Source organism: Acipenser ruthenus, chromosome 3 (assembly GCF_902713425.1).
Source record: "Acipenser ruthenus chromosome 3, fAciRut3.2 maternal haplotype, whole genome shotgun sequence".
Taxonomy (NCBI): Eukaryota; Metazoa; Chordata; class Actinopteri; order Acipenseriformes; family Acipenseridae; genus Acipenser; species Acipenser ruthenus.
This window is the reverse complement of record NC_081191.1, coordinates 82837554-82857970: the sequence shown is the minus strand read 5'-3', so window position 1 is coordinate 82857970 and position 20417 is coordinate 82837554. Positions and strand designations below refer to the sequence as shown.

At 38.2% G+C, this 20417-nt stretch overlaps 1 protein-coding gene across 5 annotated transcripts in view; it reads right to left on the bottom strand.

Annotated features, from left to right (window-relative positions):
* Positions 1-360: 360 nt before the first annotated feature.
* LOC117435284 (arf-GAP with GTPase, ANK repeat and PH domain-containing protein 3) overlaps positions 361-20417 on the bottom strand; it is a 240588-nt gene continuing 220531 nt past the window's right edge. For all 5 annotated transcript variants that reach the window (XM_034058331.3, XM_059017460.1, XM_059017445.1 and 2 more), the window contains 2 exons: positions 8973-9228; positions 361-6074 (listed from right to left, as the gene is read on the bottom strand). In XM_034058331.3, the coding sequence (XP_033914222.1) occupies positions 5865-6074; positions 8973-9228 (466 nt within the window). In that variant the 3' untranslated portion in view covers positions 361-5864. The remainder of the gene's footprint in view (positions 6075-8972; positions 9229-20417) is intronic.

Sequence of the window (20417 nt, the reverse complement as noted above, 5' to 3'; positions counted from 1 at the left end):
TTAATAAAAGAGTTGGTTATGTGTTGCTTGAGTTTAACTTCAATCAAAATAAGCCATTCTGCTTGGCGACAGGCTCCTGTAGCTATGGATCCTTTGTGAAGTTTATTTATCCAAATTGAACCGTTTCATTTTACTGCAGAATAACAGGATTTGGAAACCCAATGAACGTTAATGGCAGAGATATTTTACTTGTGACATAATAAAACAACTTAGTGTCAACATTTACTTACTGTTTTTTCAATCTCCAAATTCTCTTTCAAGAATACTTAATATTGAAGATGTGACAACAAGGAATCACCTTGTCTAATATTCTTTTGTACTATTATTAATGGGAAAGCAAACAAGACAAGACAACATGTGTTAATTTCCCCATCATTTGGGTGCAGCTACATTGTTTTATTTGAGCATTTATAATTGGTCAACAGTCATCCACGCACACAGCAGTTTTCTTTAAACGCAGAAAAAAAATCAAACAATATTTACATACTGCAATATAAATATTTCAAAATGTACATTATTATACATGGAGTACCTCAAAGGGCAGATGATGTATAAGCATTGCAACATAACCATAGTACCTTTATTACTAAAAAACAAATTATGGTTTTGGCTCCAGTACAGGAAACCAATGGTAAACCTGAATGGATTTTGTGTTAGATGTGTCCTTTAAGATTCTGCTATACCCCTAACCACTTTCTAGCGCTCATCATTCAAGTAGGGTCAGTTCATTTCTATATCAATGCTAAACTAGCCAAACCAAAGATAACCTATTGTGTGTTTTTAGATTTATAACTATACTGAACACGTACTGATCCCAGATCAGGGGGAATATTTCTACCTACAGGATTTTAGAAAGGATTTGCATTCATGATTGGGGGTAAGAGAGCCACATGCAGCATCATCAAAGGGTAGATGTTGATCGCAAACACTCCTCCTGACTCGCTGAACGTTCTCCCAGGTGTGCCCCTCATTCAGATTTGCTTTGAAACTTTCCCACAAAAGACTGGAGCTAGATAATATGTGAGCGGCTTCACCGCTTTCTCCAGTGTTTCGTATGCTACCAGGCCTTTCTTCCTCAGAGACCATTTAAAACACAAGGACAAGTCTTCAGTTTACCTCTACTAATGTATTCAGAAAACACTTCATTTTACAAATATATTAGTATAGGCTGAATACTCATTGTGTTTAAATACAAATTACCTGAAATTCTGTATTACAGAAAGTCCATTTGAATAATGTTTGTTTCAAGCACAAGTATTTTCTATACATTTTCACCCAATTACTGACTAATCAGTTTCTTGCCTTCACATTATACATTAGTGTTTAACAGTATTGTCCCCTTCTTTTAAGTTTGTTTAGGCTGCTGCATCCTGACACATGCTGGTAAGCTCTCATGTTGTATACTGGGAAATCAGTTGCTTTACTGGTCACTTATTAGGTTAAAACAAAAGTACAGAAATATCCTTTCATGAAACAAACATTAATATATTGAACTTAATGCAGGGTGGAATTGATTTACAGGTTTTAATGTCTTAATTACTTTTTCTTGGAATGAATCCTGTAAAGCAGGCTGTGCCATGGTACTTTATTGAGAGTTCCTGGTTCGCCAGGTGCAGAGGAAAGAAAACCTGGTGGCTTAAACACACCTTTATCAGTTTTGAAGGAGCGCTGGGTTGCTGGTCCACTGCTTATCTTTTTTTTTTTTTTTTTTTTTTACAAAGTCTGTCTAATAAAATGTATGCTAGTTCACTTCGAAAGGTGTGTATTTCAGTACCAGAATGTGTAGAATTTCTACACTGTACTATTTGGTAGAGGACATCCTTTTGGCTGGTTTTTGAAATAGCTTCCACAGCAAGATCAATATAGGACACATGTGATCTAATTGGAAACTAAGTATTGAAAGCAATACAGAACTTTTTCTATTATTTTTTTTTGATTGTAAACTCATTCCTAACTCAGTCCTTTGGGTGGTCAGTTTTATCTCTGTAGCTTTGCTTTAAAACAAGGTTGCTTTTATACAGGCAATCACATGATCCAGATAGTGTTGGGACATTCAGATGTGCTCTCAACAGAATCTACCAAAGGCAGTTGCTACTGAACTAAAATAATTCAAAGGAAAATAAAAATATCAAACTGGACAACCCTCTATCATTAAAATGTCTCCATACTGCTGGATATTACTTGTGTGGTGTTGAAGTTTCAAAGCAAGTCTCAAGTACTGTTGACTACAAAACCTGTATAGGAGGAAACTCCATGTACCACAACACCATATTTTAAACCTTTCTTGCTTAATCTGAACAAATTTGCATTCACTCATTCACACCCCCTCTTGCTCTGTCCGACGCGCGCACACAGTTTACAATAGCTAATGCAGGAGCCTACCTGCATGTCCACTGGTCCCATGCCCCTTCCTCTAATCTATATCCCTACACTCTTAGCAGTTCTGCGTTTTGCAGCTGACGATTGAATGAGAGCAGTCTCTGATTATTAGGCTTGGCTGTGTACCGGGATATCTAACCTGTTTCCCATCATATCCACCTACATCCCCCACTTAAGCAGTGGTTTAGATCTAACCCCTTCAAAATTATTTCACACTTAGAAATTTAAGATCATGTATCAAATACATTTAAATTGCCAAAGGTTGCTTTGCTACTGTCATTTTTTTCATCCTGCGTTACAAATACTGTATGTCATGTGGTAGTGTTTGCACTGTGTTTTACTGTTTAATAAGTCATGTATAACATACAAGAGAATCTCCTGCAGGGATAATGATGAACTGATTAACCTAAGGGTATCTCAGAATAAATCAGAACATGATTTGAAAGAAACAATGGTTACAGGTTAAAGCACCTTACTGCTTAAACTGATTGAGCCCTCTGATTTGTAATCACTTTCAGAACAATCCCTAGATCACTTTGGTTGTCTTAGGGGTAAATTTCTGTAAAAACTGACTAGATAAAGCATGTTACTGCAAAACAAACTGATCAATTGTTCAAGTGTAAAATAAATACATAACTAGAATAAAGCCCACCAATAACTTTGGTTAGGATGCCTCAAACCAGCATGGAGCATGATGAAGTCATTTCCGATATATCTGCATAGTGAAAAACCCAAAGTTTTTAGTACTAAAACAAAGATTAAAAACCAACAACCTTTCTGTTTTTCGAGTGTTCTATTATTATATTATCTTCATTTTTAATCTTTAAAAAATGGGAGAAAATCAGTTTCTTCTATTAGATTTCTGGCGAAAATTCTCTACAGTTGTGACTTTACATTTTAAAACTGCAGAACAATGCATCAGATGTGCTTAACCTTATTTGTGAACATTTAAGAACAAACAAACAAGTATTCATAGTCCCTGACATTTTCGTTCAACCTTTTAAACTTCATTTTAATAATCTCTATGGCATTGCAGGATGTAAGAACCTTTCAACACTGTTGTGAAAGCACTATGATGGATCAGTACCCAAAAAGGAACAAACTAGAATTATTACTTGGTGTTATACTTTAAATTTTCAATAAATAGATTTTTTTGGGGGGGAAAAAAATCTATATAACCTGAAAATGAAGAACCAAATATATAAGACTCTCTAGTGAGGATATCATGCAGCTTCCAGTAGGTGCAGAGTAAACAAAATCACTCTATCCATTCAGCTGCAATAGTTTAAAGCACCTCAAATAGATCATTCACCTCATCTTACTGCTTGAAGACAACAGCAAAGTGATTGATCAGCTCCTGTGAGTATATCACAAAGGTCATGATTGCAGAGTCAATAATCTATTGACAAATTGGATGCAACTGAGATCTTTAATTCCCCAATAGTGTGTCAATCTTATAACAGGTGCATGTGAGTTTTCTGAATGTTCCTTAGTTCTGTGCAGAAATAACCACGTGGTTCACACAAGGCAGTGATACCCTTTCCACTTGGATGAAAAGAAACAGAATATTGGTAAGTAGCTGACAATAATATTACAGTATAAAAGAAAAACAAGCTATGAACAATCTTTGGGAGATTGACATTTCTCAAATATCTATTATCAAATTATGACATTATGCAGACCTGATCACACAGGCACACAAGCACATTATAAAACTGTCAGCATTTTAAAATGAAGGGACTCCAACATAACAGCGAAGTCCACTACAGTACAGCAATGCAGTGCAAGTCTAGCTTCTGCAATAAAATCAGCTCAAATCACTTCTGACACGTGATTCTTGGCCTGTACAAAAAGCTACATAAGTCTGGCATGGCTTTGGTTTTAAAAGTGCAAGTGGGAGAGCAAGTTATGTTTCAAATAAGCTTCGAGACTGGACTTATAAAACATCAGGGCATTACAGAACAGCTGAATAGGTGTTGTAAACATTTCAACAAGACCAAAACACTTTTGGGCACTGCAAAAAATAGAGGTCAACACACATTCTCTCTGTCAGGAAGGACAGGGATTGTATTTGTGCACAGAACTTGGGATCATCCAAACTCCTAATGATTGCTTTTTGTTTTTTAAAGTGTTCTTTGTGTTTGGTTAGTGTCAGTGTTCCTGCCTGCCAGGGTCTTAACTGTAGTGTTAAGTCAGAAAATGTGAGATGAGCATAGCATTACAGTAATATAAAAATCTTTAAAAACATTCAGAAATGCTCAGGTAAACCTACAAGAAACTAATACTTTGATGAAATCCTGCTGTTTGTCTACTTTTTTCTTTTATAGTTTTACCTCAACAATAACATAATAATACAGTAAGACAAGAAACAGATTTCCACTGTACTAAAGCTGAAGAGGTAAATATAGTCCTACTCAGTTAAGGAATGCAATCAACGCTGAATATCACACATCCAGGAAGGCAATATGACAAAATACAGAACAGGTATGCAGTAACACAGTATGTACTATTAACTACTGGGATAAAGCTTTGGAAAGACAGGACATAGTGCAAGGTGACAATAAAACTGATAATATGGTACAATACCTAGAAGCGGTGTACACAGCGCACACCACAAAATGTCAATAAAACTGTATGTTTGATGAAATTGGTACCGGTACCTAAAACATAGAAGAGCAAGCCACCTGAACATGCCCAGAAATATCACAACGAGAACAGGAAGTGTGTTTCTCTCAGCACAACAAGGATACCCTGTGATTTCCATGGGAAGGACAGGCGCTGAGGGCCAAACACCAGGGGATGCCCTGAAAGCTGAGGCAGGAAACAATCTTTGTGGATTACAATCCAGCTGAGAACACTTATTTAGCTTGATGGGGGGGGAAAAAAAGGGGTCACATTTCCCCAACACTATAGTATATATAATAACAAAAAAAAACTTATTGGCTGAAGGTTTGTCTTTCAGAGTATTTTTCCCATTAAATCTCTGTGTAGTGTTTTGTCACCGTTTCACCATTAGTTTAAATGGATTCAAATATACATATAGCTTGTGCCATTCTTGCAACTGGTCCAAAAAACAAAACAAAAAAGCCCTGAAGTTCAGCGGTTAACTTCAGAACTGAAGGAAGCCCCACTAAAAGCAACGTCACTTATTCCCTTGTCACTGACTGCTGTAATTCTTTCATTGTAATACAGGGTATTGCGGCAAAGGGTGGGTGGGTTGCTTATTGAAACTGGGATGGTAGCCGATACCTATTGTATGGCAATAAAATCCCCCGAGATGCAGCCCCTAGCCCTCCGAATCCCTGTCGTCTCTCCCTACTTGCATACCCGTTTTCCATTGCCACAGAACCCCTTCTCTACCTAGCAGACCAAGTCTATTAACCAGGACAAGGCTTGGTGGGAGGAGAGGGGCTCATGAGATCCAATCAGATGTGTTGAGTAACAGGTGGTTGTTGTCCCTCTGCCCCCCTCCCTCCCCACCCTGGCTACATGATGCTGGCGCTGCGGTTCAGCTCGCACTGGGCATTGTTGTTGGTGTTGCGGCGGGACAGGTTGGGTGTGGGGATGGGAATGAAGTTGTCGTTGGGGCAGCCGTGCTGGATCAAGATGTCAATGCACTCCTGGCTGCCAGCTCTCCGTGCGTAGGATAGTGGGGTGAGGCCACGGGCATCCCTGCTCTTCACATCCACACCATACTGCAAGAGAGAGAGAGGAAACGGTGTTAGAAATAATGTGCAGGTGCAGGGCAGTGTAAATACACAGCTCCACACAGTTAAAGGGATGTCCAAGATTTGTATATCAAGCATTAAACACCCCTCTAGAGTCATTTTAAAGCAAAAGGGGCATCAGAAGAGGTGTTAAGTGCTGGTAATAAGCAAATATCCAAACTAACTGTCATATTGTCTACTCCCTATACAGTGTCATTATGGTGTATGATCACAACAGACACCAATACAGGCCTGGCATTGATTTTGCATATTGGAAAGGAGTGTGTCAATGAGTATTTTATTTGTCCAGATCCCTAACATCACCTTGTTTTCCATTCAGTTTGATTCATATTTAATTGCACTACATATTCAACAGGCTGCCGAGAGAATGGCACTAACCGAGGAGAACAGGCGTCCACAAGCCCACGATGGCTCTGCAAGGCAGAACAATGTGTGAAATACTCAAGGGGAATCCTTCTGACTCTTATCCCAGTCACAATCCCATGTCTCTGCTCACACAAGACAGGGGATCTTTACAAACACCTCGCTTGAATCCCAGTAAACACAGACACTTAGCAATTGGTGTGAATTACTGGCAACCACAATGGGTTTCCTTTCGTCACAGTTAGGAACTTGTTTATATCGTATAGATATTTTGCATTCAATTGATACGCATTTGGAAAATATAATAAGTATTACTCCGAAAGCAAAACCTTAAAAACTGTAATTTGTATTTGATAGTATAAGAAACAAGCAGCCCCTGTTAAATATCTATAGACTGTTTTTTTTTTAATGCTTCACAAAATAATGCATTAGCCAAAAAAGTCAAAGCAGCATATTTCTACAGTATGGGGAAAAGGACGGGAGAACTGCAAATATTGTGGTCACTTAGCAGTTTACTTTAGTAAGCTCTAGTAACTACTGGGCTGCACTAACTAATGTGTGCTTGAAGCTGCCAGTAATCAAAAACTGTGACAACATTTCATGTGTCAGTCTGAACTGTAATCAACCTGTCAATTTACTCCATTCGGTTTCAAATTGGGACTTGCCCTGCTGATTTCAATTGTAGTGTTATTATAGGGCAAATAACCTAAAAAAGCACAGGTGGTCTTAAATTAGGATTATACTAACCTCTGATTTTTCCTAAGATTTAGTTATACCCTGTTTACTATTCTATTCTTCATCCTATCATTCTCTATTTATATTTCGTAACTCATCATTTGCCATGCATGCCAACTATTTAAGCTATGTGTCAAAAGTCTCCTAGAAGCCGAATTAAAAAAAAAAAAAAAGTCTGTCATCTGTCACTGTAATTTCGTATAGAGGTTTATTATTTCCCAAATCAAGTTTTTATAATCCAAATTTACGGCGCTTTCAAAAACAAAGTCCAACTGGTCAATATTCGCAGACAGTTGATGTATGGAAGAATCTGTGCACTGAAAACCGTGAAGTGGCAACAGGAATCACTATAATGCCAAATTCATGCCAACAGAATCAATGTTCTATATTAGAAGAAGTACAGGCAAATAAATAAATAAATAAATAAATAAATAAATAAATAAAGTGCTGCGAGCAAACATTTCAATACAATTCTGATCACCCTCAGTGCCACACTTAAGAAGAACATAAGAAAGTTTACAAACGAGAGGAGGCCATTTGGCATATCTTGCTCGTTTGGTTGTTAGTAGCTTATTGGACATCAGATAGTATCCCGGAAAATATACTTCTACACAGAGAACAAAAGAGAATAACAGACAGGAATTAAATATTAGGAACATTAAGATTATTCAAAGTATTCATTGAAGAATGTATGCAAGAGACACCACCATATTATATTTTCTATTTCTTTGAAAACATTTGAATGTGTTTCATCTTTTGTCAGTGTAAGCCTGTACTCATTATCATTTACCTCTTAAGGCCCGCTACACTACAGCACCTAATGTGATTACCTTATGAATAGACAAGCTTGATATGAATTACATGGCATACAGTTTGGGTGTGTCCTGTATGGTGGCCCAGGTCACCATCGTAAAGTGCTTCACTCTGCAGGCCTGCATCCTTGAAAAGGCCCCGTTACCCTGGCTACTAGTGGTAAGTGCTGAATCCGTGGCGACGGACCTCCTCCCAGATACAGTACTCTTACTCAGTCCCTCATTGTTCAGGCCACACTAGCTGTGAACCAGTAGATAGTTCAGTGATAAGCCAGATTATCATCTTCCAAATAAACACAGATAATTAGGGTGGTTTGTTTGCAAACAGGTAACAAGCAGGTGGTCACTGCCCAGAGCACTAATGTCTTAGTGTGGACTTGAAAGGGAGATCATCCTCCCCACCCACCCACTGTTTCCCTAGCAACCCTGTGCCTGGAACAGTGGTTGGGTGCATTTATACCTTTTAGTGTAACAGAATTACAATTATAATTTTCAGTTACTGTACTTTTTTTAAAGTTAGTTTTAGCATAACAATTAGAATGTTGTTGGGCCGTCCCCCAAGATGACCTAATGTTAATTATTTTTGAATTGGTGCCATTGAAAAAAACTGTCAAATCCAATTAAAGAACACCTTGGTGTGCAGGTGTTATTGATTTGTTTGCTTTTAACATATAGTTTATTATGCATTGTGCTGTATATGTGTGTATGATGTAACATTTGAATCTTCCCAGTGCACAAATCAAAGTATACAATGTCAGTGCGCTTCTTCCTGGAATAAAGATTCAATAAAAAATACCCATAATGGCATAAGTGCAGCTTTAGCAGGCACAGGTATGAATAAATACAAATAAAATAAAGAAGTTTCCTGTATTCTTAGAAAGCGAGCACCAGTTTGTCTGCTTGACTTTCTTCTAAGTTTCACGCTAGATGCCGGGAATGTTTCAAGCGGGCTCACCCAGACCAGCAGCTGCGTGATGACCACGTTGGCCATGGCGCTGGACAGGTGCAGAGCGGTCCTTCCGTCCCCGTCCCCATAGGTCTCGTTCACCTCCTCCTTGGAGCCGTGGGCCAGGAGCAGCACCACCAGCCTCAGGTCGTCCTCCACCACGGCCCGGAGCAGCTGCTGTCCCAGGGGCACATCGGACTGGGGCAACGACGCCAAAAACAACTTCTGCTCGTACTTTGCCCGGATCCAGCACTCCTTTTCCTCCCTTAGGAAACACACACATGAGAATTTAGCATTTCTGATCAGGTACATTAACGCTTGTAGACACTTATCAGATGCAAAAGACACATCTGAACCAGTCATGACCATAAGCCTGCATATGTGGTAGCCAAGAAAGCAGTCTTCAAACTGCACGTCAGGAGGTTCTACCCAATTTAGTTGGTTTCTTGATGGTTTCTAGTCAACTCACCTCTGAAAATGAATATACATATATATTGCCAGGTAATTACCAAGTGTGTTTTTAAAAATAGGTAAATCATTCAAAGCCCCCTCTCCTCTTCCCTCTTGATCAAAAGTATTACTGATGGATTTACAATATCATCAGTAATACAAGATCAATCAAGAACAGATGGGGAGATTGTAATTTGTTTGCCCGTTGCCTGGTTTTGGATTGCCTAAGCCAGTTTGAAGCTTTAAATCCTAAGAGCAGCAAAGCAGTAGAACATCAAGAAGCAGTTATTGGCGGCTGGAGGGTTAAGCATAGCAAGCTATCTAAAGGTTACACATTGTGAACAGTGTGTCTGCCACTGACAATACCAGATGAACATGTTTTATCAGTGCTGTCAGCTGCCTTGTTTGAAAATGCTGGACATTCACAAAAGGCTCATTCCACAAATCTCGATTTCTACTCTCCTGGGGGGTAAGGGAAGGTGCAAGCGGGATCGATCGCACTGAGTACTGAGAGGCTTTATATGAGGGGAAAAAAAACAAAAAAAAACCAGGAGGAGAAAGATCTATCTGTAGCAATCTCAGTCAGTTTTGTCCGACGCAATAAAGTGAAATAATAAAAATCAATATACGCCTTGGTGAGCATGCTCAGTCTACGGCTAGCCCCTGACCCAGACCGGATGGTTGATAAGATGAACAGAAAGGAGCCGTTGTTTCCGTGTCTAAGTGACTGACAGAGACAGAGCTGGACTGATATGGACAAACAACGCATCTCGAAGTGACAGGCCCTCTGAGGCTGCCAGTCAACTTGTTAACGTCACTGAACCATCTGTGCTGAGCTGGGCAACAGTGACGGGGGAAAAAGGGGCAAGGGGATAAAGCTTATTGTTATTGTCACTAAGAATGAATAACTAGGGGAATTATTATTATTATTATTATTATACCCAAGTGTACATACTGTACTAAGGCTACAATTCCATAAAGGGTATATATTGATGCTTTACTGAATGAATAGAATTTGAGGCCAAGTGGGTCTCACATAACCATGTATATTTTTGCATAAACTGATATCTCAAAATGTTTTTGTTTTTTGTACCATAACAGTATCATGTATGAAACAAAAGCAGCAGAATCATATGCAATCGAATGTTTAGATGTGCACTGATTAATGATTATACAGCTGTTGTTTTTTTGACAGCATGCTTGATTTGTTCTCAATACAAAATTAACACACAAAAAACGGAAAATAAAAAATATATATATTTCTATTGGAAGATATCTCAGACCCCAATTAGGTGTACCCAATGTTACCTTAGATGACGCAGTGGTAATAATAATAATAATAATAATAATAATAATAATAATAATAATAACAACAACAACAACAACAACAACAACAACAACAACGTGGTAATCAGGGTAAACAGCCTTTACAGCTTAGCTATGCCTTCATTTTATTATTATTATTATTATTATTATTATTATTATTATTATTATTATTATTATTAACAATCCAAAAATGTATTAAACAATCATATGATACAAATTGTTCTCTCTTGTTCACTATCTGAGAAAGTCCCACACCATACAGAGTATTAACTGATACACCACGCCTAGACTTTCATGCCCTGCAGCCAGTTCGCTCATTTTAGTTTGACAGGGCATGGCAAAGTGCAAGTCCCTGGGATGCACTCACAGTGGTAAAGGAAGGCAATCATTTTCTGTAATCTGGTGTGATGAGGTTGCAGTTTGGTCCAAGATGACACAGCTCAGAGGAAGAGTGTTGCCTGTCCTCTTGCACAGAGGACACATTAAGATAGTGTGAGGTACAGAAGACCCTCCAAGCTTTTTCCTCCAAAGCCTAATTTGTATCACTGGTGAAAAACAGCCACTCATGTCAGGCATCTATTGTACTGTGGTAAGTCAAACAATTAAAATCATATTTAATCCAATACAGAATAACATGCTTAGGAGAGACAGTCAATCACTGAAATCAGAACTCATGCACATTCAAAATATTTGTGTTACTCATACAATATGAGTATGTTGAAATGGCTACAACCTGTTTTCTATTCACTTAAATGAATAAATGTTTATACAGAGCAATCTTCAAGCCACATACATCCTAAAATGTTTATGGAAGAAGCTAGAAAAGCTCATTCTAAAAACAAAAGGCAATAATAAAAGACTATAGATCACTTAAAACATTCACATTTTCCTAAATAAATAAATAAATAAATAAATAAATAAATAAATAAATCCAGTGATCTCACTTTAAAGCAAAGGTCCACAAAAGCACCTTGAAAGGAGCATATTGGAGTGAAGGGCTGTGTCAAATAGTTTTAAGTGGGGGAGGTAAGGGGTGCACTGGGACAATACAGAAAACGCAGGGAACAATTAACCGCAGGAATTGTGTGCTTCTGAAATCTCCTGGACGCTGCCACTTTAAAGGGGAACACAAAAGGAAGTGAAATGGTAATCCCCTGCCTTTGTTTTAAATATAAAAGAAAACTAAACAGTGAGGAGTTTTCAGTAACAGCGAGAAAGCTGAAACTCAAAGCTGATATTTCCCTTCGACCTCTCCGAGACAGGAAAAGCAGGGTTGAATAAACGGCAGATTTAGCATGTCAAAGCAAAAAAGAAGAGGGGGGAAAAAAGCGAGGAGGAGAAATGTACCTTCACCACAGGGAAGAAGAAAGGGAGAGTGGGGCAACATTCAGGAAATCAAACAGATTCCCCCTCCCTTCCCCATCATGCTCTAAACGCACATGCTTCAGAGGAACCCTGGGGTTGCTTGTTAGTTTTTTACCCCAACTAGTATGTATCAGTGTTTAAAAGCACCTTCCGTTTCAAACAGCTGTGTCTTGTCAGAATGTCCCTTGTGGTGGATAAGAATGACTCAATAATCTATCCTGTGACCATGTTTTCAACCACTTTGTGAAATGCAGAAGTCTGATTATTTGGTGCAATAGGTTGTAAATTCTTGTGTGACTTATTTCAACACAAATACTTGCCAAAAGATTTAGGGTTTTCAAAAAGCTACTGTACTGTTATACTAATACAGGTTAACGTCAACATACGGTCGCTCAGGCAATTGTGTGCATTCATAGTGAAGTGCATTTCCAGCAGCAGCACAATATTTGCCTCGTATACTAACCCAGAAAACTGAGAAATTGATTATTTGTAAAAATAAAATCTAAATATTATTCAGCGGACTTCATTTGATTTATTTTTAAACACGGACTGATAAATTACTGGCAAACTGTACCTAAAATAAATTGAACATTTCAAGGCCTTGCTTCCAAGACATGCAGTTCTGTCCCTTGGATAAATACAATATGTACACTAAATACATGTTTAAAGCTCAATATGCAGTACAAATGTAATTAAAAGTGGTGAATGGTAGCATTGTATTCCAAATTCATCTCTCCAACCCTAAAGAGAAAAGAAACACTCAATTGAATCCAAATAAAGAGGAATAAACACAATTAATTAATTAGTCAGGTTGAAAGACAACAGGAAATCAATTTTTATTGAGGGACGGAGCAGTCTAGCTCCCTGCCAGTCTCCTATAGCGAAGGCACCTCCTAGGGGGACAGGATGGTCGAAGTCAGGGGGCAAAACCGCCCCAAACAAAAACAAGAGGCCCTTCTAAACAAATCAGGGATTCTCCACTGCCTGTCCCCCCCACACTTTAACGGCTACACAACAGAGATATCAAACAGTGGCTAAAGAACACAGAGACCAGGGGTACTCTCCCAAACAAAACTCCCAGCAAGAGAAAGCTTCCACGCTGGGGAAGGTGTCCCTGCGGCCTAGTTTCACTCACAGAGAGCGAGTGAGAGAGAGAAAAATAAGGTCCATTTCAAACAGTGGAGCTCCAGGCTACAAAGGTTGTTAGGGAATGGGAATGAAATAAAAACTACAACCTCTCTTTAACAATAATGTGTTTGCTGTATCATTTATACTTTTTAGCACGTGCAAGATATTGAATTTCCACTTTGAAAAATGTATTTAGCAACAAAAAAAAGAAAAGAAAAAAGAAAAATAAAGGCAACACAATGCAAGGAGCTGTAACACCCCCCTCTCATTTTATGTTATCTATAAATGATTAAGTTATTTGGTGTTCGAAAAGGGGGGCTCAATTCAGTTTCTAAAGATGCCATCTCTAGTTAAAAAAACAAAGTACATCTGTGAAGACCCTCTAAAGAATTAGTTCTATGAAAAGACAATGGCTAATGGCTTTGTGATGCATAGCGTATCATCCTACATACGTAAAACGACATAAATCTGAAAAGTTCTAATGGGTTTTATTTTGTATTTATTTTCTGTTTAATACAGTCTTTTATACAGCATGTGCTTGTCATGGGGTGTTACTTAAAAAGACTAACATGGTGACCCGCTGTTACTTTAGTTTACTTTTTACGGTAATGTAAATGAAATATTTCCCAGATTAACATATTTCCTCGGATATAATAAACCTTATCTACCATCTTACTGACTTTTATGCTTGAACAACTGCTGCAGAAAACACGCAAAAACGCATTCCTGAACCACAATGTAGATGTTCTGGTGGTTTAGTCTTTTCTAAATGAGGATTGACAACCTATGTAGGCATTACCCTGCAATTACAACTACTTCTGACTATTCTACAAAGGGATTTATAGGGACAGGACTAATCCTTTCCCCCCTCTATACCACTGTAGCAGTAGCAAGTGTCATTTCAGTGTTCTGACCTTTTTTACCTTTTTATCACCTTTTGTTTGTAAGAAAGAGTTGTATTAAATACATAGCAACAACACTAATTAAAAAGGGAGTATTACTGTATGTACACTGTTCTTATTCATCAGCGTTGTGCCTGGGTGAAATACTGTCTATGTGCGGCTGCTTTAACTTATGAACCGAGGGGTGTCGCTCAGTCGTGGCATGCCAGAATAGCTGCTGTAATTAAATGTGAGGAACAGATTCAATTAGCAGATCTTGGCGACATTCAGCACAATTGGTGCAGGGGCTGGGGAGGTGTGACACCTTTAGGAAAACACAGAAACAATCAAGCAACACACATCTGCAGAGTAAGATTAATAAAAGGAGTGTGTTTTCTGTAAGTGATCCTTTAAACATCGATGGCAGGTCGCTTGTCTCCTTGCTCCCCAAATGGGTTGCAGCATCCCCTGAGGAACGCCACAATGATCCTCACATTAAGATTTTTTTTTTTTCAATCTGTTCATGGCAATGGTATTTCAGATCAAAATCCTGTACTTCAAATCTAGTGTTCTCAGGAAGCATCTTATATCTGGAAATCGCCCATTAAATATTTAGGAATGACAGGAATCCATATATCTAGTATTTTGATCTGCCTATTTCTGCAAATATATAATATTTCTATTTAATTGCCAACTAGTATCTAGCTACAATCATGTACCAACCTGCCTATCTGCCAGTCCAAAAAGAAAATAAAATTAAAGAATGCCATTATAAAAAGTTCTAATTTATATTTGTCCAGTGTATTGATTATGTCACACTTTTTGTGTTCAGACACCACAAAGCACTGTATATACTGGTCACAAACTACTGTCATAAATCACAAGTCCAAACAGATGCAAAGGTACCAAAAATGTAAGCAAAACCCCCCAGAGCTGGTCTTCATCTTAAATAACCTGAAATGAAAAGAAACTGAATGGAGAGCACCATTGGGAGTTGTGTTTAATATTGATAACTGGCCACCAGAAGTTCTGGAATTCTGTGACGAGGGAGGAGCTTACTTTCTTTGAAGAGGGGTAACATTGGGTGAAACTAGCTTCCTGCAGCCCTAAAGCCATCCTCTAACAGAAAGCAAAAGCATCAGTCATTTTGTTTACCTTTCCTAGGCTTCCCTAGGAGTTTTACACTTCCTACAATTAAACAATGAAAATAGCTAATCTGTTATAGAATTGGAAAATCCATTCAATTTACTTTAATTGGCAAGCAATTATCTCCACAAGCCTCTGTTGCCAGTGTATGGGTACTATTTATCCTAACAGAACAGCAGCTGCTGAATTAAGAAATAAAATAAAATACTTAAAAAAACCCAAACAACTTTAACACAAAAGTCATGAGACAACAGGTCATTGCCATGCACACAGTGATGTTCCAAAGCTAACAAATAAAATGTTAAACCTAACAGGAAATGCTATGAAATGAAATGGTTTGTATTTACTGTTTTAAATGAGAAAAATAATGATTAAGGCATTAACTCAAGTCTACTGTCTCTATACCCAAGAAACTTAAAGAATGCATACAGCAATATGGCAGTAATATAAGGTCAGAGGACAAGGTCTCTAACCAATTTGGCATGGAGGGTTTTTACAGTATAACCCTGAAACTATGAAGTCTAGTTCAAATTATGTAGCTTATAAAATTATTGAAACAATGGTTGGCTAATAGGGGAGCCAGTAAAAACCTTAGTTAGTACATTCCTTTAAATTCCTTGTGACATTTCAGCAATCCTGAGTGACTTAATCCTGCAAACCGCATTACCACTCAGTAAAGACCAACACAAGAGGAGGATAAAGAGAGGACACATGCATGCTCTTCCCAGTGAAGGACTTATTGTGACATTAATACTGTTGTCAGTGTCACTCTGATAAAGCGCTGCTGTTTGTGTACTAGCTCTCTTGCTGACCCACCTTATCTGCCATCATTAACCCTTTGTGACAGCTCTCCTTGCTCCCTCAACTAATACTGCATGCACACAGCCTAGCGAGGAAGACACACAGAGAGAATGGATATCCACTCAGCGTGAAGGCCTGCTCACCCAGGAACATAGCCGCCCCTATACTTAGGTGGGAGTAAGTGCACAGGCATGGCTAAATGCCATAGGGAAAAAATGCTGCAGCAACAACTCGTGATGACAAATAGACACTGTTGTGGAAATTTATCCAAATGACTGTATAAATTGCTCTGCTTTTCTACAAGGTAGTGTATGCTTTCTGAAAGTATTAGGTCATCTTAAGAACTGTTCTATAAGGTAAAAAAACAAAACAGAAAAATCGATTGATATACGTTAAAGTGATCGCCTAACTTGGATTAGAATACAATAGTGAAATTTGCCCATGTACTGTACGGTATACACAGTAACTTTGTACCAATCATCCTTTATTAGACCGCCAGCAATCGTATTTGGTAAACGGCAAGTTAAGTCATAAAATATTGGAACCACCGTGAGACTTTAAATGGCCAACCACCGCCAGATTTTTTTCAACTGAAAATATTTTAAATGACCCTGCTAGGGAGACCACCTCTTGTCATGTTCTGTCATGATGACATATGCATGATGACATATGCAAAGTTTCAGATCAATCTGTTAACCGCTTCCCAAGAAGACTTTGAAAGTTTAAGGAAATGCGTCAGGCGGCCATCTTGCTTTACACACAAACACCATTTTTGAAAAAGTCAATTGTATTGAAACAGGGATGATGCTTGTCAACTTTGGAGTTAATCAACGAAACTGTGTTCAGCTGAAGCGGTTTTAAACGTAAGAACAAAATGTAAGTCTGGCCGCCATCTCGTTTTACGAAAACACAATTTTTCCATATTTGTATCCCCAGGATGATGCCTACCAAGTTAAGAGTTAGTTGGTTAAATGGCTTGCAAACAGAAGCAGTTTGATGTTTGGGCACGTTTTGGTGAATTTGGTGGCAAGCATTTTGGCAGTAAAATTTATCGCAGCAACTTCTGCTTCGCAAACTTGAAGCGGGAAGAAGATTTTGAAAGGTTGATATCATCATCATCATCATCATCATCATCATCATCATACTAATAATAATAATAATAGTTTCCACTTTGAAAGAAATACCCTGTGTGATTTTTTTATACTGTAATTGCATCCAGTTCTGGTTATTTTAGTGTGCACTTTAAATATATAGTATTTTTATTTCAGCATACAGATGAAAACACACACATTATATATGTGTGTGTGTGTGTGTGTGTGTGTGTGTGTGTGTGTGTGCAATACAATAATTTGTATGCAATGCAACATGCCACAGCGCGAGACTGGGATATCCAAAACCTTAGATCACTGATTAGCACCTTGCTTGGAAGTATGCAGATACAATTAAAATAATTCATAATACATTCATATGTGTTGAGTTGTATATTTTGAAAAACTCAGATGAAAATCTTCAACTATGTTGAAGTTATATTTTTGTTAACTGGTCAGATTATCCAGTCACACCAAGTCCGTCATAAACCTAAATTCAACTCACTCAGGGGTCTACCATTTATACAGGCACTTGTCACTTAAATCACTTCCCAGGTATTGGATTCATTTCAGTTTTGCTGGCATTTTAACTTTTTCAAGATACAGAAGATAATCTATCTATGTACCTATGCAGATGTGCAATACAATGACCACAAATGAAATGAAACCCTTTCTCTTACAAAAACTGCTGAGAGATTCAGAGACCCCATTTGTTGCGGAGTTTACAACTGAGCCTTCACTAGTCTGAACTAAAATGGTTTGTTCTAAATGAGAATCATAAAATTCAGCTGCGAACCAATGATTAAGACAATCCCTCAAAGTCTATTGTCTATAAGAAATGCAAAGACTTCTGTAGCACTAAAAATAATCTGTTATATAATTAAGCAATTATTTTGTCAATGTTTATGTGACTTAATATATTCATATATCTCCAGTTTACCAAAATCTAAGAATCAGAAAATATAAATCCATCAAGAGTCTTAAAACAGTTATATAGGCTATGAGAGAGCCCCTGAGTGGAAATGAAACAGTTACCAAGTTGGTACCAGCGGGATTCATTTTTATTACTGCTTAGCACTGCAAGGTAAGAGAACCGTAAATTATTTCTGAAACAAAGTGGAGGTCTTCATCAGACCTATTACCTATATGGCCCCTGGCAGGGCGGGCGGCTGTGTGGTGACAGTGAAGACTCCGAAGATGAGGGATAGCCGTCCACACTGCTGCCTGACCTGGCTTGCTCCAGGATAGCACAGAAATGAAGGAGAGGGAGCTGGAGCGGAGCAAGCAGGAGGGGGATGGAGGTGGCAAAGGAGTGATATTGCTATGAGTCAGAAATCTTCTCCCGAATGCCACACTTAAAAGTCTTACCAGGCAATTAGAGCTGTCTTACTAAACATGATCATTAAAACTACAACTCACTTCAATCTACCGACCCATTCAATCTACAGAGCCATTAGCACTATTTCTCCTTCTCACACAATTTCAAGCACGTATGCTCGCAGAGACATACTTTTTATTGCTAATACTGCTAAAAATAAACGTAGTATAAATCAGGTTTATTTTATATTAAGATACAACACACCCTTTACGTACCAATCATTGTTAGTCTCGTAGGCAAACACCACATTGTGTTGTACTTCCATAAAAGACAGCAGCAAGTAATTCGATGAACACTTAATTAAAAAAAAGCTCACTGTAAGGTAGCCATTTATCCAGCTCCTCCTCTGACGCAGTCCCGCAGTCCCGTATTCCCATATGCAAAATAATATCTAGATGGTGCAATACTCCTTTTTAGGTATAAGGTTAAGACACAGCACACAAACACTAAAGTATTATTTAACCATTGCATACCATTGATTGGCGTTTAGGTACCAAACGTGATTTGCATGATGCATTAAGCACTATTGGCCATCCGTTTAGCATTATTTTGAGATATTATCGATATCGATATACAATTTTCTTATCGTTGCCCACCACTACTAATAATAATGGTTCAAGGGAAGTATGGTTGATCATTTAACACAATTGCACTCAGAGAGGTCTACCCACCAGGTATAATGGGTTGTTATATTTCTAAACCAGCTACTGAATTTCCATTTAAACTGCAGTGCAAAAAACTGTATTCAGCTGAAATAGACCAGGATTTATACTTCATTTCTATATTGATTGAGTCTCATGTCACATTGTGTTTGTTTTCTTTTTAAACACAATTTTAATTGCATTGCATTTTTATTGAAGTTTCAATTTAAGCTCTATGCCTCTGGTGTGTTGCATTTAAAAACTGCATTTTATGTTTTATTTGTAAGCAACAGCTGGGGAATCCTCCAACACCGTGGGGCAGGGCAGCTAAATATTCAACAGCTTCATTAGAAAAATCTGCTGTATTGTCTCGGAGAGGACCCATTCTTCAGCACCATTTAGGGCACATCTCTGGTCTAAATGATGCTCCTGCACTAATGTGCCTGGGAATGAGAGTAATCAACTGTTACAGTAATGTATCAGGCAGGTCCAAGGGCACAGTCCTCGGGGTCAGCTTTAACACAATAATTGTCTCGTTAATTACAACGGAGGCGTTCGATCAAACTGACACTCAGGTGGTTCATCCAGCTGCTATCTGTCACCTCAAAAAACAATCAGGAGCCATGTGATGGGATCCATTCTTTTATTAAATAGCCTGACTCACTGACAGGCCTGGCTGAAAAATACACGGTCACCTCCACAATAGCTGCCATATGCCTACCTTATTGCACAGCTTGTAGGAAACTCCATTCTGAGCTCGTTGGTCTCGTCTGGAACTGCTATCATATGTCTTTAGCTGTGTGGAAACTCTTAAAAAAATATGTTTATGTATACTATGGATTTGTAACATATAAGCCTGTCATTGGCCTTTACTGGTGCAGGTACATAGAATTAATTGCAACAAATCACTAACATTAGATTATGTCATGACCCAAAATGACTGACGGTAGAGTAAGTAGCGGGGTTTCAAAAAATATAGCGTTACACATCTGTTTAAATCACGTACCTGTAATTGTTAACATCTTGACAGCTTTTTACACTTATCTGTTTCAAAGCTCTTTTAAAAAAATGTCCACTCTAGTGCACAGATAGTCAAACAGGTAACACAGCAATAACGATCCATGATGTGGTATGGAACAGAAAAGCCAGAGCACTTGTTATGTTTGTTTTTTTTAAGTCACTCTTCCTGCAGTGATTTAGAGGACAGATCTCAAACCCCAGTACACTAGAGCAAACATTTTGAAAAGAGC